At 40.3% G+C, this 24,899-nt stretch overlaps 2 protein-coding genes and 1 pseudogene across 3 annotated transcripts in view; 1 reads left to right on the top strand and 2 right to left on the bottom strand.

Annotated features, from left to right (window-relative positions):
- Window positions 1-10,408, bottom strand: part of b3galt1b (UDP-Gal:betaGlcNAc beta 1,3-galactosyltransferase, polypeptide 1b) — a 44,646-nt gene extending 34,238 nt beyond the window's left edge. For both annotated transcript variants that reach the window (XM_042427342.1, XM_042427339.1), the window contains exon 1: window positions 10,238-10,408. The gene's annotated coding sequence lies outside the window, so the exon portion shown is untranslated. The remainder of the gene's footprint in view (window positions 1-10,237) is intronic.
- Window positions 847-2,766, top strand: LOC121906503 (annotated as a pseudogene).
- Window positions 10,409-11,743: 1,335 nt separating the features above from the next.
- xirp2b (xin actin binding repeat containing 2b) overlaps window positions 11,744-24,899 on the bottom strand; it is a 42,019-nt gene continuing 28,863 nt past the window's right edge. Inside the window, exons 9-11 of the mRNA XM_042425607.1 lie at window positions 14,780-24,674; window positions 13,314-13,444; window positions 11,744-13,140 (exon numbers count right to left, since the gene is read on the bottom strand). Coding sequence (XP_042281541.1) covers window positions 13,353-13,444; window positions 14,780-24,674 — 9,987 coding nt within the window. The 3' untranslated portion in view covers window positions 11,744-13,140; window positions 13,314-13,352. The remainder of the gene's footprint in view (window positions 13,141-13,313; window positions 13,445-14,779; window positions 24,675-24,899) is intronic.

Raw genomic sequence — 24,899 nt, 5'->3', positions numbered from 1 at the left:
CATCCTGTATGGTGTAACTTGCTTGTAATGTCTCATGTTTCACTTATTTTATGATGGACACCTGTGATTTTCACACTTCAGCCATTAACACTTTTTTTTCACAGATGGCTGGTCTCACATTTATCTAAATGCTGTAAGAATAAAGGCAGGTAAAATGACTGTACCTGCCATATAAATTGAATAATAAAACACCTCTCATCAAATAATTATATCCGTCCATTTGAAGTTTTTCCTGAACAGTAGTTTCTTGTGTAAAATCCCACATTCTGTTATGCAACAGGCTGTTATACAAGCACAGTTCAAATGGTGACTGACTTAGCAATATAACAATATGCATGCAATGTGTTTTTTTATTTTGTTTTTGCCTTTTGGCAACAGCACAAAGCTGTGACAGTAGGAAAAGGCAACAACGAATATTGTTGTTGAATTTATCTAATGAGAGGAATTAACTCATAATATTATAATATAGTATTACAGTAGGTTCGCATGAGGCACACACTTGTGCACCATATTACATATGTAGCTGAACCCTGTGTCCACAGCATTGGAACTGCAGTAAGAGTTAAAATGACAGGACATAACTCCAGAGGGACTAGTTCCTGCAGGCAAGCAGAGAGCAAATTTACTTCATGACTTCACAAATCGCACACTGTATCGGATGAAAATTTTTGCCATTATACTGTAGTTCTCTAAACTAACTGAAGCCTAATTATAAATAATTCATTTCTAAACATTCAGTGTCGAACACAGGCTGAACAAAACATACACTGTGTACTTTATAAGTTTAATGAGTGAGACTGAAACATCTTTGAGTGATTATTAACTCATACACACATTTGAAAAGTTATGTACGAAGTCACTCCCTATTTACTGAAACATACCCCCAGGATCTCCTGGGGGTATGTTTCAGAGTTCAATCTGAGGGAGCTGAGTCTGAAGGAGGTCGAGGAGGTCATCAAGGCAGCACATTCAGCCTCTGCTCCAGGCCCCAGTGGCGTACCTTACATAGTTTACAAGCACTGCCCAGAGCTCCTCTGACACCTATTGAAATCTTGAAGGTGACATGGTGAAGGGGGAGAGTTGCTGACCAGTGGAGGTGCGCTGGGGGGGGTTTGGATCCCCAAAGAGGAAAACTCAAAGAACATCAATCAGTTTTGGTCAATCTCGCTGCTAAGTGTCAAAGGGAAGGTTGCTTGTCCCTGGTTGCTTCGAGCACACTGGTGCAGTCATGTAGCTCATCAGAGAAGCCCATGAAAACAGAGGCGACCTAGTCATTCTGTGGTTGAACCTGGCCAATGCTTAAGGGTCCATACCACACAGACTGGTTGAGCTTGCACTACACCGCCACCATGTTCCCAGCAAGATCAACGACTTGATCCTGGATTATTACGCTAATTTCAGGCTGAGGGTCACTTCTGGGTCAGAAACATTGGATCGGCATTGGCTTGAAAAAGGAATAATAATGGGCTGTATCATCTCTGTTATTCTTTTTGCCCTTGCCATGAACATGGTGGCCAAGTCAGCCAAGGTGAAATGCAGAGGCCCTCTAACCAAGTCTTGTGTATGACAGCCCCTAATAAGAGCATTTATGATGACCTTACCATCATGACAACATTGGTCCCAGGGAGTAGGTGGATTCTACAAGGTCCTTAGAAACTTATCAGCCGGGCAAGGACCATGGTGCTGAAGAATTGGAAGGTGGTTGACAAATTCCACTTTCCAATATCCGGAACTGCCATCTCCCTCTCACAGAGCAACCAGTCAAGGGTCTTGGGAAGCTCTTTTACTCAACTCTGAAAGACTCTGCTGCCATTCAAAAAACCAACAAAGGCTTTGAGGCCTGGCTCACCAAAGTCGACAAGTCAGGCCTGCCTGGCAGATTCAAGGCCTGGATCTATCAACATTCCATCCTGCCCCGAGTCCTGTGTCCTCTGCTAGTTCACACAGTCCCATTGACAACAGTTGAATCCATCAAGGTCGGAGAAAGCAGGAGGGCAGAGAATGCAGTGGAGGTGGCACAGTCATGCCTAAGGCAAAAGGCGCTGGTGAGTATCATGGCAACAGGCAGAGAGGGCTTGGAATACTTCCCAAAGACCCCAGGTGGTAAGGCCCAGGGCATGGAGAGACACCACCTAATCTAGGAAGAGGTCCTAGCAGGTGTGGAGGAAGAGCAAGTGAACAGGATGGGGCTCAGGCAGCAGGGACGAGGTGGGAGAATATAGCACAGCGCAGGAATACCTGGTCAAACATCATGCAGGCAGACTTCCATTGCATCAGTTCCTTGTCCAGGCTGTCTACAATGACCTACCAAGCCAAGCAAACCTTCATGTCTGGGGCAAGAGCGAGACACCTTCGTGCCCACTTTGCAATGAAATAGAATCCTTAGAATATCTCCTCAGTAGCTGCCTGAAGGTCCTTGGGGTAGCCCACTATTGTTGGCACCATGACCAGGGGCTCAAGGCAGTTGCTGAGAGCATAGCCACTGCCATCAGCACCAGCAAACACCAGTATGCCCCAAAGAAGTCAATCACCTTTGTCAAAGGTGGACAGAAACCCCGCTCACAACCAAAAATGAGGATGGGCCTTCTCAACGCAGCCTCTGACTAGCAGCTGCACGTCGATCTGGGCAAGCAGCTTTGCAGGACGCTCACTCTGCAAAATCTTCAACCAACTGGGCATTACAGGGGCAGCAAAGAAGAGGACGATTCAATCCATAAGCAAAGCCACAGAGAAAGCCACCAGGTTGCTTTGGATCAAGAGGGCTGATTCATAGTTGGTTGCTGCTAGGACGCAAGTTGGAGCCTGATCAAGCCCGCTGGGTCGCCTGGGCGAGGGTGTCTGATGTTGATAGACCCGAAACACCCAAGGACCAAAGGTCACATCACTGATGATACGTCCCAGTGCATCCAGAAGATGTATTTTGCACAATGTCCACCATTTTTGTCCAAATCTGAATTTATGCAATATGCAGCAAAAAATGTAATGTGCATGACAACAAAGGAACAGCTGTGCAACACAACACTACACCAAAATGATGATTCATAAGTGTCCAAAATCTAAATGTATTCTTCACAATAGAGTAAATTATAACATTATGACATTTCTATAGAAAGTCATTTTGGATTTTTTGTTTTTAGACAGAGAAAAAAGTTGTTATTTTGGCATAGATTTTTGCATTGGCCCCTTTTCCCTAGAGAGCAATTTGTTACCTCTGGATGTACAAGTTGGTTTTTGAGACATTTGGAATTGTAGAAGCATGAGGAAAATAAATCAGATTTGAGTCGAGCTCAGAGACTGTTAAAGACTATGAAGTTGCTCAGCTGACTGAGACAGACTGTCAGTCAGAGAGCATATATGTTAAAGGATTACAACACAGCTCAGTTATGGTAGACTGCAGAGACACTTACTGTAGAAGCCCTACTGGATACATCCATAAGCAAATCTTAAAAACCAGAAATAGCAGCACATCCAGAGTGGAAAATCATAAAATTGTTCTAATGACTATGCCCTCTGACATTAGTTTTATTATTATTTTATGATGGTAGTGGCATTAGCATTAGTATAAGTATTATCTTGTATTATTGTATAATTTTCTTTCGAAAGCATAATCAAAAAGATAAGAGAAGTGCTATGTCAGCTGTAACACTGTATATGCAGCAGCCAAATAAATTTTGATTATTTTGTCTACACTGCATTTTAAAGACAAAAAGGATGACACACTATGCTACAGATGAGTCATATATGGTACAAGAGAAGAAATAAGCCTTTAAAATATCCTCTGTTATCTTGAAACCTACAATAATGGATCTATAATTTCATCACACGCTCTGCTCTTCTTGTAACAATGCTTGGTATCCGTTTCAGTATATATTATATGGTGCAAGATGTTAGTTCATGTCAGGAACAAACTTTTTTCTTTGCCATTTGAGGGTCATTGCTCCTGCAGAACTTATCCAAGGCCCTTTTTGTCACAGCAATAAAACTGGTTTGGTGTGCTGGTCACTGGGGAAATCAAGTCAAACTTCAACAGGCCCCCATCCAGACTTGCTCTTTTAATAAGGTAGCTAGAAGCCAGTCAAGGGTTGGAATTCTTTCTCAGTGTCTCCCAGTAAAAAGCATTTCTTCAGTCTCACATGCTGTATGAACCCACGAAAAAGAAGGAATAATGATGAAAACTGCCCACCACATTGTGTGATCATGAAAGCTTTTTCAGATAAATTCTTGAATTAATCTGACAATAATTGCTGATTTGCATAACAATATCATATATTGTTATATCCATATTATATCATGGAGCTGTAAGATTTATTACAAATAGTAAGGCTCTCACATATCATTGTTTTTTGTACACTGGGGTTGGTTGGTCCTCTTTAGCTTCCTGTACACTAAAGTACTCGCTCATATTTATCTATAAAACCATTCTTGGGTTACAACCACCTTATTTGTCCACATTAAATTAGGTAAAAGAGCTTTTATGTATGCTGCACCCTCTGCCTGGAACCTTCTGCAACTTGATCTAAAATTGCACAATTTGGTTTCTCTTTCTGAATTTAAGTAATTGCTGCACTATCTGTCTGCTCTCTATCTGGCTGCTGATGTTTTGGAGTATTTTAGAGTCTAAATGTGTTAGTGTCATTGATTGTTTTTTAGATTGGTCCTATTTGTTTTATTTCACTTATTTTGGGATTTAGATAGCAATTAGGTTGTTTTAAGGAGTTTTAAGTTGTCTTTAGGATGAAATAAATATTTTATATGATTATATTGCAGATTTTATGCATGATTTATAACTGTAGTGTTCCATTCTGATATTGAGACATACAGTATTTTGTGTTATTTGTTTTATGTATCTTGGCCAGGACACTCTTGAAAAACATATACAGCCAATATTTTAAACAGCAGCATAACTTCAAATAAAATTTAGTTTTCCCATTTATCCAATTCAGCTTTTAGCAAAACTACACGGCACTGGAACCTTAAGACAAAAGCCATTAAAGACTAAATGAAATCAGCTAAACATATAAAGAACTGCATTTCAAATTGCAGTGTTCTATACTGCATTTTCATAAGCATTTAATGGGAAGAAACAGGCTACAACAGGGAGGCTGCTCCAGAGTCCCAGATTGAATACAAATGTCATTACAATATCTGTGTAGGAGGATCAGAATGATTAAAGCAGGGAACATATTTGGATGCAGACAGTAACAAGACACTGAAAAGCAGGTGAATGCTGCTGTATATTGTATGTGAAGGCATGTGACTGGCAAAGGACAAAAAAGCAGGAAAATACACAACACACACACACACACACACACACACACACACACACACACACACACACACACACACACACACACACACACACACACACACATACTTAACCGTATAAGTCATTTATTAAGTACATATTGATAGATTCAGGTTCCCAAATCTGAGAATTTGCTGCTTTTCTGTTGTGTTAAATAATCATCAATTATATATAATTTGGGTTTTCTGTCAGTTGCACAGTATATCAAATTTGTGTAACTGAAGAGAAAAACAAACGGCAAAGCAAAGTAATATATTGCAGTTATTGACTGTATAAAGAGTTTTTATTTTTATAGACAGGTGAGGTTAAAGTATGCACCAAAGTTCAGACAGAAAGCTGAATACGTGCACAAAAGGAAGAAAAACACTTAACTGACTCTTATATGTACACATCACAGTCTCTTCTTTCTGATCTCCACTCAAGCTGATGATAAATTAACACCTGCATCTCAGTTTCCAAGGAAATTCTAATTCTGTCTTTCCAGTATATATCATGTAGCATGTTCACACTGGAAAAATGCATAAAATTTGCATAAAATTTTAACATGAACAACAAAATGTATCAATTTCTGAGCGATGCGCTGCATAGTATATGAGGAGGAGCCACACACAGTAAATCAACTCTCCTCTAGATTGCTGTCTCAAAGATAAATGATGAGGTTAAAGGTCCTGTACTGCTACACAGTTGTTTTCAGATGTTTTAGCTGATTAGACTTTTTTTTCACAACTAGTAGGGTATATATAGACTGTTTTTATTTTGTTTGTTTGTTTTTTTTAATCTCCCCGACTCTCCCTGAATTTTGTGGCACTTGTTAGAGTTGCAAAAATTTTATCTTTGTGATTGTGTGGCTTATATGGAGTTCCTTTACATATTTATCCATTTTGCTGCACAGCTCTGTCCAACTTCAACCTAAGAAGAGGTGTAATCAGTTAATTAATTATAGTTTTAGCATTGTATACACTCACCAAGCACGTTACTAGGAGCACCTGTGCAATCTAAGGCAATCCAATACAACAGCTCTGCCATAAATTCTACTTTTATGAAGTTTATACATTTTCAGTTCAGGTTGTCATTGTCAGAAAGGTAATAATTTTACTTTATGTTTATTATTGAGATCATTGTGGGTGGTGGTGTTGTACTGGGGTGCATTATGTATGTATATCCCTCATGTATGTTAATTGAAATGTGGAGCTGGGACTCACTCTATAGCTCTGTCCAACATATTTGTATAGTTCTGCTTTGTAAAATGAAGAGACTATGCATATTGGGATTTGAATTTTTAGTTGAATGATGTGGAACAGTTGTAATTTTCCATTTCTATTCCATGCACAAAATTTGCATATAACAGAAAGTTCTATTATCTTAAGAGTCAACATGTTCATCAACAGTGTGAGCTAGTTGCCCCTGTAGGGCTGCACCAATCACATACGCCTTATACTGACTTTATTATGTGGATTCATCCACATTAAATGCAGTTTCTTTGTCAGTGCTTCCACTATCAGTTACATTCTTTCAGTTTGATGGGCTGCTCACTCAGTTTTTAGTGGAACAGGAATTCTTGGCCTTATGTTTGTTATCTCGCATATAAATGATTTCCAATAAGTTCTACGAAGTGAGATGTACAGATTTTAAACTTGGGCAAGACAGAGCACTAGAGTTGGATCAGTACTCAGTATTGGCAGCTGCCCTGACTTGATGTATTGAAAGAGTTCCCCCCTGAGTAATCATTGTGCTCTTACAGCCCACACAACCAAAGTGCTTTAAATCTGTTTCAGTGTGGTTTAAGAGAATTGCAAAGAAATATTTTGCATTGTGATATAACCCTTGTTTGTTTTGTTTCTCTGCCCTAATTATTTATTGTGAAAATTCAGAAGAAGTTGCCATTCCTTCTGGCCTGCCATTCTGAAAGAGGAAAGGAGATGTTATAGATTTCTTAGTCAAGAATCTGTCAAGCTGTGCTTTTAGAAAAGAGAGAGAGCTGGCAGACATACAGCAAGAAAAGAAGATGTGCATGTGTAAACCTATTATTAGCAAGCCTTTGCCCTTGCGGTTTTGGACAAGTAAATAGTGTGCTATTATCTTTACTTGATACAATAGCCATTACAGCCCTGCATGGACAAAACGCATTGTGCAATATTATTCAAATACAAGAGATGAGAATTTATTTTACATAGATTTGCAAGCAAAACCTGAAGTTACATTTCACATATAAGATTTATATTCCAGGATAGTACTGAGAAGTAAGAATTAAAGCAATAGTGTCCATTATTCTATCAGATCTATGAGTCAAAATAAGAGCTTTTTCTCCTTCACTTGCTTCATGCAGACTTTAAGTAATAGTTTATTTAATCAAAAGCTCTTAACAAAACACATTAACAACATCTAAATAAGTGCTGATTATAGACCTGCTTAAGAAAAACACTACAGTACCCGCATCAGCAACAACACCTGCTGATCTGACTGCCATCTTGAGCAGGGAGCTAGATATTATCGGAAAGTGGATCCTTGAAAACAACATATCCAAAGCAAAAAGCATAGTATTTGGTTCAAATCATTCTCTAAGGTGAGAACCAGAGCTTAAACTCTTTATAAATAAAACACCCATCTAGCAAGTAAAGGAAACCAAGCTATTTGGCATCTCTCTTGACAACAATGGTTAAAACACATCAACACTGTTGTCAATAGAATGGGCAGGCATTCGTTGAAGCAAGGCGATGCAGAAAATACCTTACGTCTGATTTGACTTAACTTGTAATAAGTACTCTTATTCTTCTGCAGCTTGATTACTGCTAGATAATGTGGGCGAATGCCACAAAAAAAGATGGAAGCAAACTTCAGCTAGTACAGAACAGTGTCTGTATGGCACTAACATCAATAGCACACACTTCCATCTCAACTGGCTAAAAGTTGAAGACAGGCTGATCGCTGCACTTCTACTCTCAACATGGAAAGTTTTATAATCCAAAACTCCATCATATCAGTACAGTTAATTAAAACACAATTTAGAGTCATATATATATCACCAGACTGGCAACAGAAGGCCAGGCAAACAGTAATTTCCTTAAACATACAGTAGTATAGAGCAATGAAAACATGGAATTCTTTACCACGGTTACCGGCTAAAATAACAAAAAAATCAATGTTTAATAAGCAAGTAAGGACACACCTAGGAACATCGTATTTTTAGGATGCTATGCATATGCAGATTTGTAGTTTTTGCTGGTAACTCTGTTGAGAGAATCATCAGTGTACGTTTTACTCATACACATCACTGTTATTCTCTAATACATGTCTTATGTCTGCCATTTGTGTTGATTGTAATGTTTAATGAATGTTTTTAAATATGGACCCCAGGAAGACTGGCTGTGCTTCAGGGCACAGCTAATGGGGATCCTAACAAATAAACAAATAAACAAGGGACGCAACACTGACTAAGCAAAGATACAGTACACTTAAACCGCGGATTAAGGCTTTAGACTCCTAGACTAATTACACCTTGCAGAAATGTGATTAGTGAGAGCAGTCACAGTAAGCAGGGCAGAGACAGAGACAGAGTTATAGTAGAGGCACAAGCCCAGTTAACAAAATAAACAAATATATGCTTTCAGGCACACAGTCAGTCTGGCACAGAACCTTACTTACTGTATGGGCAGATGGACATGTAATGGAAACCATCATGTGGCTCAATGAGAAAGAGGATTAGCATTTGATCCAGATAATGATCTAAAATGTCCCGGCGACGGCAGCAAGAAGAAACACAGGCTCCCAGGAGAGCTCGCTCACTTTTGACTTTGAACATTCCCAGCCATACACATGATTTTCAGCATATATTTTGTGATACAACTGCTTAAACAAAATTAAATTAAATTCTAAAGAATAATGGCTGTTGTTACAATTCCTTTAACAGACTGAGTATGAATATTAAAAGTGATGTTCACTCAGCTGGATTTTAACCATAAAGGTACACCTACATTGTACTTACACACCTTGTTTTCACGACCTTCTCCAGCATGTAACGCCAGCTTTGTACAGATACAGTACATACTGTAGTACAATAGTAGAAAACTCTTTGACATAAATGTTCTAGCCGACCACAATGTATATGATGGGCATATATGTTGAGGGCAAAACATTTCATGTGCCCAGTTTCTAACATCAGACTCTGACATGTGTAAAAAAAAACGTCAGAGAACTTTCATTTTCAGTATTTTAGTAGGTTAATATTAAGACTTGACATCAAAGACCATTCTTAATAGGACCATTGAAAAGGAGGGGGGGGGGGGGGGGGGGGGCATTTTACATGCTGGGTGCCAGTTAAGAGAAGGATCCAAATGACCATTTCTTCTTCTTATGTATATCTTTTACACATTCATCATAAGTCTAATAGCCTAGGCTACTTTTTAATTTTTAAGATACTCTAAGAAGTACCAGCTCTCTGCAAGAGAGAGATAAGGGAGAGAGAAAAAAAAATCACATTAACATGAATACATACATCTGTTTAAAGTTTGATAGGCTTCAGTTTTAACTTGCCCAGCAGCTCCTCCCAACGTCCTGGACAACCTACGCATTTCTAACCGTAAGAGCAGAGGTGACAGCCCTCGCCAAATAGGACGGATATCAGTGTGTGCTGAATGGGGACTGAGCCAAAGTGGCTGCATCACTGAATGCACAGACGGGCATAACCGGGACGCACTGAAAGAGAGATCAAAGCGCCATACTAATCCCTGAAAACATGCGGATAAACGCACAGAAATTAAAAAGGACAGACTACTATATGCGGATGGGCGAATCCACCAACATTGCAGAAATAACAAAAAAGTAGAGCCACCCCATCATTCTGGATTCTCCAACACAAGTGAAGCTCAACCTGCTCTGCAAACCGTGTGTCGGATAGAAAATATATTTTTTAAAAAGCATCCTTGTTATGCCTACCTCACTCAGCGCCTCTGCATCCAAGTCAGACTTGTGGTCCTGATGATACGCTGCTGCCTCCTCCAGCATCCCACAGCACTGTTATTCGACTGGATGGGGGGGTGATAACATGATGGTAGTGCAACTGGGCTGACGCACCGCCTGACGAGCCACAGCCGACCAATCAGAGTGTAATCCGATAGACACTGTGCCAATCCGCTCACAGGGAGAAAGTAAGGACTGCACACACAGATAGTAGTAGCAAGGTAGATTGACGCTGTGAGAGAATTTCCAGTGAACTCCTGCGAGCAGGGTCCATCTGCAGTCTTGCAGACTACACGACACACCCACTTCACTACAAGACACACCCCCTGATATTCTTACCTCGACCTTAACCATCTCACTCATGCGTAAATCTAACCAAGTGGGTGTGCAGTGCCGTGCGTCCGCAAATAGACCTGCTTGACTCCTGCAAACTGTTTTTTACATGAAACAACATGTTTTGCTCATGTTCAGAAAAAACCATCCAAAGACAAAATAGCTGAATGAACCAGGCAAGTGTGTGTTGAGGTGTTCTATTGTTTAGTTTATATTATACTCCATTTTAAAGGAAGTAAGCCTCTTAAAGCTTGTAGACATATCTCCACAAATGTTTATTTATATAGATATATATTTATGACATTCTCGTTCAATGTGTGCATGTGCTAAAAGGCTTGTGCGCAACAAAGAATTAGAAAGATAAATAAGAAAAAAATATATGTATTAAGTGTATATTGGCCCTGTGTGTATGTGGCTGGTGCAATTTTTCAGTATTTACAAAATATAATATGTGTATATATGTCACAGCTGCACAAAATAATTATGTTTATGTGTCCCTACTTTAAATATTAGCTTATTCAAAACCTCAGTAATGCTTGACATATTTCTTCACGTGGTAAGACAATAACCTTTCTATATATAAAAAATATATATCGACATATCTATTGTCTCACAGTTTTACAAGTGCTCAAAGTCAGTGGCAAACTGTATGCTAAGCTCACAGGCACCTCCAGTGAGGAGCAGTAAGAGGATGAGTAACCACATTTGGTCATAAGCCCATTTTAGACTGGCTGTAAAATTCATTCAAGACATGTGCTCATGTATCACACTGCATGTGTTCAACCTGTCTCCCATCTGCCTTTCTTTAATATTTAGTTTCTAGTTTTCCCTACTTGAAAATGGTTTCCTAGTCTACTGTAGGCACACCTGCCGTCTGAGCTCCAAAATCCCCTCCAGGGTGGGGATAGCTTCTAAAGGAGATTATACCGGTGGTGTGAAAAGTATCTGCTGACCTGCTCCTGTCTCCTGTAGGCTGCTTCCGCCAGATACACGTCTGACAAGCTGTGCGACAGTATGTCCTCTTTGTGTTTGATGTGGATGAACTTTGTAGATACAGTCAGAGATTCACATTTCACATACAATACATTGATGCTGCCTTATATCTGTGCTAAAGTTAGCTATAGACTTTTAAAAGGACAAATGAAACAATTAAATTCAATGTTTTATTGCCTTTGGAGCAGCAATAACATAAGAGAACCAGCCTGACAGCATGACAAAATCAGGAATCTTCTTGTACAAAGCAAGCAGAACTGGCTAATCTAGAAAATAAAATCTTCATTGCAAAATATTTGTTGTTCAAAATAGGATACAAATGTCCAAAACAAACATGATTATTACCAATTCACTTGTTTATATTATATACTTTAAAATATTATAAATAAAATCATTCCAACTTCCTTTTTAGTAGTCTGCACACCAGGTGCTAAAAAAGGCAAAAATGTTGGTATGTTGAAAGATAAAAGCCCTGATAAAATAATACAACAGCAGAGTCCACAGACAGAAACTATTTCCATGAAGCATACAGTAGCAAAAAAAAAAAGATTCAATTGTATAAACCAATAATTATCTAGAGTAAAACAAAAGGAGTGAAAAAGAAACAGAGCCGAATCATATTTCAAAATACCATTCATGGATGATTTAACTGTGCTATGTTCAAGGGCAGTGGGATTTGTCAGGTTTAGACATTAATTTGCTTTAGCAGTTTAAAACTAATCTTTTGTTGTCAACTTTGATTGGATCTTGTGTCAAATACTAAATGATACATCAGTGTCACTGCTGAACATGAGAGAAAATAAAAATAAAATGCAATGAATGAAACATTGCATATGAGAGACGCCTGTCAGTTCAAGGCACATCGCTTCATGTCTACATCCGCTTGCCACACTTTGTCCACATCTATCCCTCTAGTACTTACTATTACAACCTGCTTTTCCACTCGCACACCATTTACAAGTATATACACAGTTTCCTTCCATATACTTTTCATGCTCCCTTTTAAATCACTTCACTGCATCACCTTCAACCAAACAATTCCTTAATTGTACCTACAGTACAGGACAGTTCTTTGCTAGTATTTTTCTTCACCATTTATTCTTTGGGTTTGTTTGCCTAAAGTACACAGTTTATTTCACAGGACACTTCTTGGAACAGCCTTTCTGTGTTGGTGTTTGGGTGACTTTGGGGAATTATCTAGAGGTGGCCACTGTGGTTTAGTTAGCTGGATGTCTTCTTCAATTTTAAAGGCTTTCTTTGGGGAATCGGCTTGTGGAGGCCAAACTACAGATATTTTGTTGCTGTGTGATTTGCTTTCATCAAATATTTTTGTCATTTCGTTTTCACCACTGTGTGTTTTGTCCCTGTCTACTGAATTTAGGCTGCTCATGGAATATCTCCATTCAAGTTTCTCATCTGAGGGGATGGGTCCACCACTTCCTGTGGGAGGTTTCTGTCCGAGTCCATTATCGTAGTTCCCTTTGGACTTGAGGAGTTGTTTGTAATGGTGTAGACAGTAGAAATGTCCATGGAGAGAGACGTAATTTCCCAGGCTACAAGAGAAAAGAGTAATCTTTCACTAAGAGCTTCACCACATCAAAATCAAGATATAGTTTGTACTTTTTATACTTTGATGGAAAAGGCCTTTACTAATTAGTATAGCAATATTCAAAGACTTTGGGAAATATCCAAGTTTATGGTGAAGTTTAATTAATGCCATATTTACCTTAATTTACTTCTGCAGTGCTCACAGCAGAAGCAGGATTTATGGTACTTTTTTTTGTCCACTATCAGAGCATCCATCGGATAAGCTCGTCTCCGACATACTACACAGAGCTCCGACTTCGGAACTCGAGTCTGTTTGAAGAAAATAAAATGCAAATTGTTAGATTTTTTTCATTCATCCCGTATGAATAGCATTTCCTTTGAGCTGCCTCTCAATGCAACAAACAGCGAAAGCTTCTCTGTCAGTTTTTTATTATGGTTAATCTTGTTATTACAAAGCACTACAATAGATTTCTTTTCCATTAAAAAAAAATGCTTTTGTTGAAAAAAACCTTAAAGCGGTCATGAGAGCAAAATGATTCAGTTTATTTTTCCTCAGGATTTATTCGACTAACACACATGCATGCACAGCCATCCATTCATCCCTCCGCTGCACTTTGGCAGATTTTGTGAGCGCTACAAAATAAATTGTCATGTGGTTTAATGGAAGCCTTCAAACAGCATATACTGTAATTTTCCTATTGGAAAGGCACAGTATGCTGGCTGTATGCTGGTCAGCTAATGGGCAGCCTCTTGAAAATTGAATACGGCTACAGTACTTATCATGACCAATTAGACTAATTAAAGGACCAGTGTGTAGGATTTAGTGGCATCTAGCGGTGACGTTTCAGATCGCAATAACCGAATACCTCTCCCCCTCCTCCTCCCCTTTCAAGCGTGTAGGAGAACCTACGGTGGCTGCAAAACTCGCAAAAAATGCCAAAGGCCCTCTCTAGAGCCATTGTTGAATTTGTCCGTTCTGGGCTACTGTAGAAACATGGCAGTGCAACATGGCAGGCTACATTATCTAAGGTAATGAAAACACAACAATTCTTATTTTCAGGTGATTATTCACTAATTAAAACAGACTTAAAAATATTATATTCCATTTCTGCCAATAGATCCCCCTAAATCCTACAAACTTCTCCTTTAAACCAATTAGTCTTTAGAAAGACATCATCCTTATAACAAACAATGTACAAAAAAAGAAAAAAAAAGACAAATCCTTATCTGAATCAAGGGTCTAAGAATACCGGATGTTGTGTTACTGTACAGATTGTAAAACCCCTGAGGCAAATATATGATTTTTGTGATTGATTCTTGAACAACCCCATGACCACTGAGCAAACCCCATTCACTGATGAAGACCATGAAATGCAGTTGAAAGCTTCTGAAAAAGCTGGTAAATTAACCTTGAGTGAAGATTATTTTGTCAAACTACTGTTCCCAAATTCAAGAGTGAACTTTCAAACTCAAATGTGCAAAAATGTATTATTAACACTGTGTTTACAGAAAAGCAAACACAATCCATGCAATGCAGAAATTAGAAATACAGCTTTTGTAACACAGGACAAGCAAATATCCCATCCGTGCATCCTGTGGTCCATGCCATTAGTTCCTGTTGTTTCATGCTGCATAATTCTTTACCGGATGAGACAATCTTCGTCTGATGTGACACAACTTGTGATGTCGTTTCCTCGGAAACTGTGTAGCCAAGACTCTTGAAAACCGTCTCGCTCTCTGTCCATGTTTTGTGGAAATTCCTCAGCAAGTTCTCAGTAGCATCGTCCTCGTAGGTCTCTGTTGGCTTCACAGCTTTTCTTTTAACTGCGTCAGCGTAGGAAAAAGGAACCCGTTGCGTTGATACACTCTCTGAGTGCTTTGTGACAGCTGTCATTGTTCCGGTGACCTTATTGCCAAATTCATCAACATCTGAGAAATGTTCTGTGATTGATTTGGTTTCAGTGAAGCCTGGTAAAGATTCTACCTCATCTTTCCGAGGAGGGAGGGGTGTGCTCTGCCGTGAGTCTCCCTTTGTCTCTTGAGGACTTTCCTGCTTTGAAGTGTCTACTGTTGTTTCACTCAGGCTTGACACTGCCTCCTCCTGATCCTTTTTCTCCTCTCTGAATGAGGAATTTTGCTCATCCAGTTCAAAAACAGATTTAATAGCCTGAATGTCAAAAGTTGGCATTTCCTGTTCCAGGATGTCTGAATTCTCTTTGTCACAATCTGTGCTTCCAGTGTCATTGTGAAGCCGCTCTGCGAGTGAGATAAGCTCTTTCCTGATAGATATTTTCTCTTCTGGTGATTCAAATTTGTTTACAAGACTAGACAAGTCCGCCCTGGGAAGCTCATCCTTCTCTTTGTTCTCATTTTCTTCTTCACACTCCTCTGTGTCTGGGCCCAGTCTTTCAGGGATATCAATGGGCTCCTTTCGCACATAGGTCTTATTAATTTCAGCCTTAGGAGACTCTTCGAAAAACTCTCTCTTTTCTTTTACAGATGCAGATGATAGCTCTGAAGTATCTGAGGCTTCAGGAAGATCTGGGGCATTTTGACACAATGGCAGGTTGGTCTCAGACTTACATTGTGTTTCATTTGCATTCAAACCCTCTGACATATTAGTTGAATCTTTTTCTACATTTGCAGAATTTGTATCAGCCTGCCGAACCTCCTCTGATGAACTCTTTTTTGTTGTACTAGAATAAGACTCAACAACCTGAGACTCAATTTTGATTTGCCGATGGAATGATGCAGGCGATTCCACAATCTCTGATTTCTTCTCTGAGATTTGTTGTGGGGTAAGGAGTGGCGGTGGGGTGACGCCACGCGAGAGCTTTGCTGTCGTGTCCTTGAGTCGAGCTAAATTTTCTGCTCTGTCAAATGTTGGAGAAGGTGTGATTCTATTGAGGCGTGATGTCGGTGTGTCACACCTGCGTGGCGGCGGTGTGGGGGGTGTGGGCGGCCTGTGGAGAAGGGTAGGTGATGGAGTAACTCTCTGCGGGGAGTCAGTTCTACGTGTAGACTCGATGGTGATAAACGTCGGCGAGGGAGAACGCATCCTCAGTGATGGCGAGGGAGCCCGCAGGTCAATGGACTTGGACTGACTCATTTCTTCTTTGCTTTTTTCATGTGTGGTCTTTTTCTTAGTTTGGTTCTCTATTTTAGCAGAACCAATACTGATCTTGGATATTCTTGGTGTTGATCTGCCAGACACAGATTTTTCAGAAACTGGCTCACATTCATGCTTCTCCATCATCTCATTATCTTCTAGATGCATCAGTTTCGTCTCTGCGAGTTTCCTCACATCTGAAAGAGTTTCCTCATTTTTCTGAGCACCATTTTCCAATTCACATTTTTTCTCTGGACTCATGAGCCAATCTGGAAGTGTATCAAGCAGAGTTTTCACAGATTGTGAATCATTCTTTTCTGAAACTGTCTGTATCTCTGTGATGTGAGAGCTTAACACTTGGACCTGTCGCCTCTGAGATTCCTCGCCTGTCACTATAATTGGGACATCCCTACTTTCTTCTGGAGGTTCCTCTGCGCTCTGCTGAATAACTGTCACCCCTTTCTTCTTTTGAGATCCCTTCAGATGCTTTTCAACTGCTTTTTGGTGCTGGGAATTCTGATCATCCTTGCTTTCTGTGGTAATGACTTCTTTTTTGACTTCAATGTGCTCCTCTTTTACACTTTTGTGAATTTGGGTGACTGCAATTGTTTCCTGAGTTTGATGGGATTTTTCAGATGTTGCTGTCTTGGTTTCGATAACGCCTGTCTTTGATTCTGTGGAAATATCTTTACTTTGACCTGACTTCGCACCACCTTTGGACTTTTTGGACCTCTTTTTCTTTTTCGTTGGAGTTGGAGTTTCTGGTTGGCTTTGAGTGACACTCAGAGTAACAGCAGGTGCATTGACAGCAGCAGGAGGGGGAGTATCTTTATTTATCCCCTGCTTTAACTCTGTCTTTACTTCTTTAGATTCACTGATCACTTTCACCTCAATAGCTTCTTTCACTTCCACCTGCTTCTCGCTCTCATCGGACATTTTTATATCTACTTGCTTTTCTTGCTTCTTGTTCTTTTTCACCTGCTTCTCGCTCTCATCGGACATTTTTATATCTACTTGCTTTTCTTGCTTATTTTTCTTTGTCACGTGCTTCTCACTCTCATCGGACATTTTTATATCTACTTGCTTTTCTTGCTTATTGTTCTTTGTCACGTGCTTCTCACTCTCATCGGACATTTTTATATCTACTTGCTTTTCTTGCTTATTTTTCTTTGTCACGTGCTTCTCACTCTCATCGGACATTTTTATATCTACTTGCTTTTCTTGCTTCTTGTTCTTTTTTGCCTGCTTCTCACTCTCATCAGACATTTTTATGTCTTCTTGCTTTTCTTGCTTATTGTTCTTTGTCACCTGCTTCTCACTCTCGTCAGACATTTTTATATCTCCTTGCTTTTCTTGCTTCTTGTTCTTTTTCGCCTTTTGGTTTTGTTTGCTTGTTTTTCCATTTGTATCGGCAGCTGCCTTTTCTGTTTGCTTTGGCTGATCGGAAACTTTCTCTTGGCTCTTAGGAGGAGAATGATCAGTATTCCTGTCATCATGCTGTGGTGATTTGGACGTTTTTACATTTTTGTCCAAGGTGACATTTTCTTTTTTGGAGGACTGATTGCAGGTAATTGCATTGGTTAATTCTGGCGCTGTATCATCTTTTGTCCTCTTGTTCTCAGATTGTGAATTTACATTCTCCTGAATAGTAACAGTTGTTTCAGCTTTCACTATTTGAACAGGGATTTTCTCAGAGCACATGAGCATTTCATCTTCCTTTTTATCCTCAGTTTTGTTGGAGCCCTTTGTTTTCTCATTCTTTACATCTGTTTTTTTATCAGCAGCAACATCAGTGATTGAGGTCTGGACTTTGTCAGTCATGACAGACTGAGCCGACTTTTTGGAAGAAACAGAGACTGTTTTCTGTGTAGTGGTATGCATTTCTTGTCTAACAGTTGAGACAGATGAGGTCTTTTGAACAGAGACAACCTTAGAACTCTCATTAGAAACCATTTGCTGTTTGGCAGAAGATATAACGGTGGAATCTGTGAGGCATCTTTCATGACTAGCACTGACATTGCTTTGGGAGGTATTTGAGACTACAACCTGCTTGGATAACTCACATGATAGAGAGTCTGAATGAACATTCAAGGCTGTATTATCAGCTCTTGCCTGTGTGATTTCTAATGTGTTGTTATTTTGCTGTTCTGCATCTTTGGTGGAAAGCATTTCAAGAGCAGCAGTAACTGAGTCATGTATATAAGTGGGAGTTGGAGTGGTTGGGGGTGTGTTGTCATCCCTCAGCATCCGGTACTTTTCTTCTGCCTTTATTAATGGTGTGGTGAATTTACTCATTTTTCCTCTCATGAAAGGAGGAGGGGAGGGTGGAGGAGTGAATTTTACAGGAGAGATGTAAACTTTGTTTAGCGGTCGTGGTGATTCAGGTGGTGGTGGAGGGATTTCACATGAAATGGTTTTTGATGTGTGCACTGCAGTTTTCGATTGGTTTTGGCTCATTTCTACCACTGTCTTAGATGTCACCTGTTGTGTTTTACTGAATTCTACTTTAGGCTCCAGCTTCGGGACCGGGTGTAAAACGGGAGCTTTCACTTTTTTGACTGTCATCTTTTTTGCTTTTGCTGGTGAAGGATGAATTATCTCTGTCGGCATGCTCTCCAGTTCTTGTTGAGATGGAGGTGGTGGGAGGAAGTCCTGTTCACTTGTTAGTGGTGGTGGTGGAGGAGGAAGGTGATCAATGTCAGAGTCAACAGAGGGAGGAGGAGGAGTGGGAGGAGGAGGAGGAAGAAGGTCATTGTCTACCACAGGAGGAGGTGGAGGTGGAAGAGGCAGATCAGGCTCTGGCACTTCTGGTTTTAGGATGTAAACATCAGTTTTTACTTTGGTTTTATCTGCTTTTATCATTCCCTTTGAGTTGGTCTTTAGATTACGGAACTCCGTCTTTAATGTTTTGATACCGTGGTTTTGTGTGATAGTTTTGTGCTCCACAACAGTTTTTGTTTGCTGGGTGGACTGCTCCACAGAACATGACTTTGTTTGAACAATTTCTGTTTCATTAGAGAGGGAGTGATTTTCTTTTGATGTTTCAACTAATTTAGCAGTTTTTATCTTTTGTATGTTCCTCTGTGCATCAACATTTAGGTTTTTAACTGGAGGCCTCTGCTTCACTCTGACTCTTCTGTATGCTCCATGTCTGACTTTGGGAGATTCCCGCTGTGCTGTTTCCAGCAGTGATTTAATAGTACCTTTAACATCACCCTTTATCACTTCCTCTTTCTCCAGCTGGTTTTGCTCTTGTGTCTCATATAAGGACTTTATTGACATCTTGACATCACCCCTTACATCACCTTCAAGGCTTTCGCTCCTTTGCATTTTTGGAGAAGTTGAAGGCTCCAGTAGGAGCTGAATCGTTCCTCTGACATCACCCTGAACATCTATTTCCTGTTGACACGTCCTCCTTTCACTGGAGGCATCTTGTAAACTTTGCATTGCTGTGTAAATATCACCCCTCACAATTTCTTCCTTTTCAACACCCCTCACTGTTTGCTTTGCCAGCTCCAGAGATTTCAGTGTGGCCTTAACATCTCCAGGAACTAAATCCTCAACAACAGCCTCAACTCTGGAAGTTGCAGATTTCTCGAGAGATCTCAGAGCCCCTTTGATATTTCCTGGTACGATATCTGGCTTCTCCACTTCCTTGTACCGCTTCTGAGCCCTCTCCAGGCACTGCAGAGCTTTTGGTATGTTGCCTTTCACCACTTCCTCTTTCTCCACAACAATTGCCTGATTCACTGACTCAGACAGCGAATTCAAAGTGGCCCTTAAATCACCTTTGACTATCTCCTCCTTCTGGAGACCTTCTAATGAGATGGTTGGCTCTGACATGAAAACTTTCACTGTGTTGTGAACGTCGCCTGGTACAACATCCTCCACTGTTCGCTCAATTTGTGTTTGATTACGACCGAGGATGAGTTTTGTGCCCTTGATGTCGCCTCCAACAATTTTCTCTTTTTCTTCTTTCTCAGGTAGAGTCTCATCAGGTTCTACGTGTAGCTGTTTAAGATAATCTAGAGCCCCAGATTCAATGCAAGTGGAGTAAAAGTTGACATTTCCTTTTTCAGTGTCATCTACTGTTATCTTCACTGTGATATCCTTCTTGTCTGTGCTGGACAGCCTTTGAAGAGCACTCCTTATATCCCCTCTTACTATGTCCTCTTTTTCAGCAGTAACACTCTCTTGTTTATTCAGAAGGGAATATATTGTCATCTGTACGTCTCCTTTCTCATCCTCCTGGATGAGTATTCCATGTTTGGCTGACCCGTCCTCGTTGAAAAGGTTGTTTATAGCTTCCTGAATGTCACCTCGTAATATTTCCTCCCTTTCAATGCTGCTGTCTCTCTCTTGGTTGAAAAGCTGTTGCACTGTTGAACTGATATTACCCTTCTCCTCTGAATCTATGACTATCTGCCTCTCCTTTCTTTCCTGTGTGTTCAGTAGGTTCATCATAATAGTCTGCAGATCTCCCCTGATCACTTCCTCTCGTTGAATCTCTGGAGCCTGCTTATTCATCAGTTGGTATTTTGCCATCCTAACATCTCCAATTTCATCAGTTTCAATGAGTATACCCTTCGACTTCACCATTTTCTGACTGTAAAGTTCGTCGAGCGTTCCCTTGATACTCTTGCCCAGGATTTCAGTCTTCTCCATTCTTGTCTCATTAAAATCATCAAATGGTGTCGTTTCAAAGAGCCACGTTGTTGTCTTTACATCCGCTTTGGGAATTTCCTCCTGATTGACAGGTGTATCCTCAGCCTCATCTACCTCTTTGATGTGGTCAAGAGGATTTTTCTCAAAGAGCCAGACTGATTGTTTAACATCTCCCTTTGCAACCTCCTCCTTTTGAACTGTTTCAATCAGGTTTTCAGAGCTCATGCTTCTTATTTTATCAATGGACTGGGTTTCAAATCTCCATTTTGCAGTCCTGACATCACCTTTTTGTATTTCACTCACATTAACGGTTCTAACAGATTCCTGTGACAGGGCATCAGACTCAAAACGATGTTTATTCACTCTAACGTTGCCCCCTTGAATGTCATCCACAGTCTTTATTAAAGCCTTATTTTCTTCAGCAATCTTATCAAGAGGCTGTGTCTCAAATTTCCACTTGGCAGAGGTGACGTCTCCTTTTTGCACATCCTGCTGTGTAACAGATTTGATTATATAAACCTCATCTGTGTCCCTGATAGCATCAAGGGGTTTGGTTTCAAACAACCACCTGGTTCCAACTACATCTCCACTTGTGACTTCTTCACTTGTGACAGTGGTGACCTCGTGGTAATGGCCCTCTTTGTCCTGAATGGCGTAAAGGGGCTGAGTTTCAAACATCATGGTGTAATTTCTCACGTCACCCTTCTCGTCATCATCGCGGACAATCTTTTGCATTTTCATCAGCTCTGTGTCCGTCTCAGAGGATTCCTCCCGAATTTGATCTAAAGAGTAGGTCTCAAAGATCAAACGGCCCTTATCTACATCTCCTCCTTGTACGTCATTCACTGTGCGGCTGCTCATCGATTCCTCTTCGCTATTGCGTATTGTGTATATGGATTGATTTTCAAAAAGCCATTTGCAGTTCACCACGTTTCCTTTCTGAATGTCCTCTGTCTGAACTCTCTTGAGGTTGTGCATTACTTCCTCAGATGTAGAAGTCATGATGTCGGATGTTTGGTTTTCAAAAATGTATTTCATCCTTGACACATCTCCAGACGCAATGTCTATCTCTGTGACACGCTTAAAAGAGTCCGTCTCCTCTCCAGTGAGGTCCTCGAGTTTCTCAGTCTCAAAGAGAAAACAAGCCATTCTTACATCTTTTCCTCTAATGTCCTCTTGATTTGCAGTGCATGTTGTCAAAACGGTCTCTGTCTCGTCGTGGAGAGTGTCAAGTGCTTGTGTCTCAAAAAGCCACGTGCAGGTTTTGACGTCTCCCTTAAGCATTTCTTCAGATTCATTTTCACCTTTTAAGTCCACTCTTTCATACAAGACATCCATTGGTTTTGTCTCAAATAGCCACTTGCAGGTTTTCACATCACCCTTCACAATGTCAAGATCTTTACTTACGATTTCCTCATCTTCAATATTGCTGAAGTACTTAATAGCATCAAGAGGCTGTGTTTCAAACAACCACTTTGCAGTTTTGACATCACCAGATTCTATTTCTTGTTTGGATATGCCTTTAATAATCTGGTAATTAGTAATGCTTTCATCAAATTGGTCGATTGGCCGTGTTTCAAACATCCATTTACATGTTGTCACATCTCCTTTGACAACCTCTTCGCGGCGCACTGTTTTCACCTCATGGAAGTGGCCTGAGCTGTCTTGCATGGCATACAAAGGAGTTGACTCAAACAGGTTTTTATTTGACTTCACAGAACCAGATGTTACACCCTCTATGAGAATCTTCTGAGATTCATCCATTCTAGTTAAATCTGTGCTCTCAAACATGTACTTGTAGTTTGACACATCCACTTTATCAATTTCTTCCAGGTCGATTGTTCGGATGATTTCCTTCTGTTCCTCTCTAATCTGTTCCAGGGGTTGGCTTTCAAATCGCCATTTCTGATGTCTGACATCACCCCTCTCCTCATCAAGGGCTACTGTTTTTTTCAGTTTTCCCACCTCTGCAAGCTCCTTCAACTCCTCAGCTGGAATCGTTTCAAAATAATTTCTAGCTGATCTCACGTTACCTGCAATAATTTCCTCTTTTGTCAAGGGGCGAGTATTTGAATCATCTTTTAAAGTATCCATTGGCTGGGTCTCAAATACCCAGCAGTTCTTGCGAACATCTGCCCTGCAGCTTGTGCCATCCTCCTGTGTGAGGTCTTCCTCAACATTCACCGTGCGAGTAATCTCTTTCTTCTCCTCTCTTATATGCTCTAAAGGCTGACTCTCAAAGCGCCACTTCTGATGTCTCACATCCCCTTTTATTTCTTCATTTACTGCTGCTTTTTTAAGTTTTCCAACCTCAGGGCCAATCTTCCTCTCTGCTTGAGGGCTGCTTTCGAAAAAGTGTCTCGCAGATCTAACATTGCCCCCGATAATTTCTTCAATGGACTGAGGTCTGGCATTGGAATCATCCTTCAGAGAATCCATTGGCTGAGTTTCAAACACTAAACAGTGCTTGCGCACATCAGCTCCAACGATCTCGTTTGTCTCTATGTTTGAACTTTCCCACTCATCTAGAGAATTTAATGTCTTTATCTCAAACAACCACCTGCCCCAGTCTCCCTTGTTGCTGTCCTCCATGGAAAGACTACACACAAGTTTCAAAGAGTCAGGTTCTCCGCTTGTCACATCAAGAGGTTGGGTATCGAAAAGCCAACGTGAGGCAATAGAGTTCTCCAATTCAGTTTCAATTTTGCGCACAGACTTAATCTCCAGCATCTGGCTGGATTGTCCCATGATGATGCATTTAAACTGAGTGTCAAAAGTGGTTGTTACAGTTTTCACCTCATCAGTAATTTCCTCTAATACTGACCTTAGACTCAGCAGGTGGCTCTCGTCAATTGTCTCAGTGTGCCCAAGGCTTTCCATGTACTTATTGTCAATCATGTAAATGGTAGCATTTCCATCCTCTTCTGTGAATAAAACCTCTTTTGTCAGATCCTCCTCCTTATGCATTTTGTTTAGAGTGTCCATTGTTTGGGTTTCAAACAACCATGCTGCAGCACGTACATCTCCTTTGTCAAATTTGTTGAATTTGTTTTTATACTCTGTTGAGTTGGTATTGGTTGAACCCAGCTTATCCATTGGTTTTGTCTCAAACATCCAAGCTGTGCGTCTCACATCTTTTCCAAGAATTATTTCCTGCTCAGTTATTTTCTTGTTGTCCTCGTCTTCATCTGGAGTTTCATCTTTGATGGTGTCTAGTGGCTTATTTTCAAACATCCAACGCATTGCCTGCACCTCCCCGGGGAGGATCTCTTCCCATTCCCCATAGTCTTCGTCATTGATATCATCAGGACTACCACCATCATCCTCATACATGTACTCTTGGCTCTCTAACTGGTTGTTCTCAGTCTCATTGTAGTCATTGTAGTACTCTTTTTCAATATTTTTACGGACCTCAGGATGGATGTGCTTGTAAAGACGTTTCAGCTCATACATACTCCTCTGCTTGAAGTAAGCCTCTTTGTTGAGTGGGTATTTGGAAGGGTTTTCTGGTTCTGCAGGCTCAGGTGAGTAATGGCACTCAGGCATATTTTGGCTGTCTGATGGCATTTGTAGTAAGTCTGGAGGTGGGGGTGGAAGATAATCAGAATCCTCAGCCGGCGGGGGTGGAAAGTCCTCATAATCCATCACTGCAGCCATTGTGTCCTCTGATGCTTCAGTGGCTGATGTTTCATACACCTCACTAGTCACTGTGTTGTTTTGTGTCACATTTGAGCACCACTTAGATCGATTGATGTCACGTCCAATCTTATTAAAGAACAAAAATTATATTTGTGGGTAAATATAATATAATTTGTGGGATAATATAATATTGTAAATCCATTAAAATACATTGAAAGGTTAATTGTCCTTCTTATTGTGCTCCTTGTAGGCACAAACAAATAAACCACCATAATGAGTGAATGATTACATTCAGTACTTAAAAATACAGTTAATACAGTCTTCTTCATTCTTTACATTAAATATTATATA

Source organism: Thunnus maccoyii, chromosome 11, assembly GCF_910596095.1.
Source record: "Thunnus maccoyii chromosome 11, fThuMac1.1, whole genome shotgun sequence".
In the NCBI taxonomy this organism is placed as follows: Eukaryota; Metazoa; Chordata; class Actinopteri; order Scombriformes; family Scombridae; genus Thunnus; species Thunnus maccoyii.
Note: the sequence above shows the minus strand (reverse complement) of the source record. Positions and strands in the feature narration are given on the sequence as shown.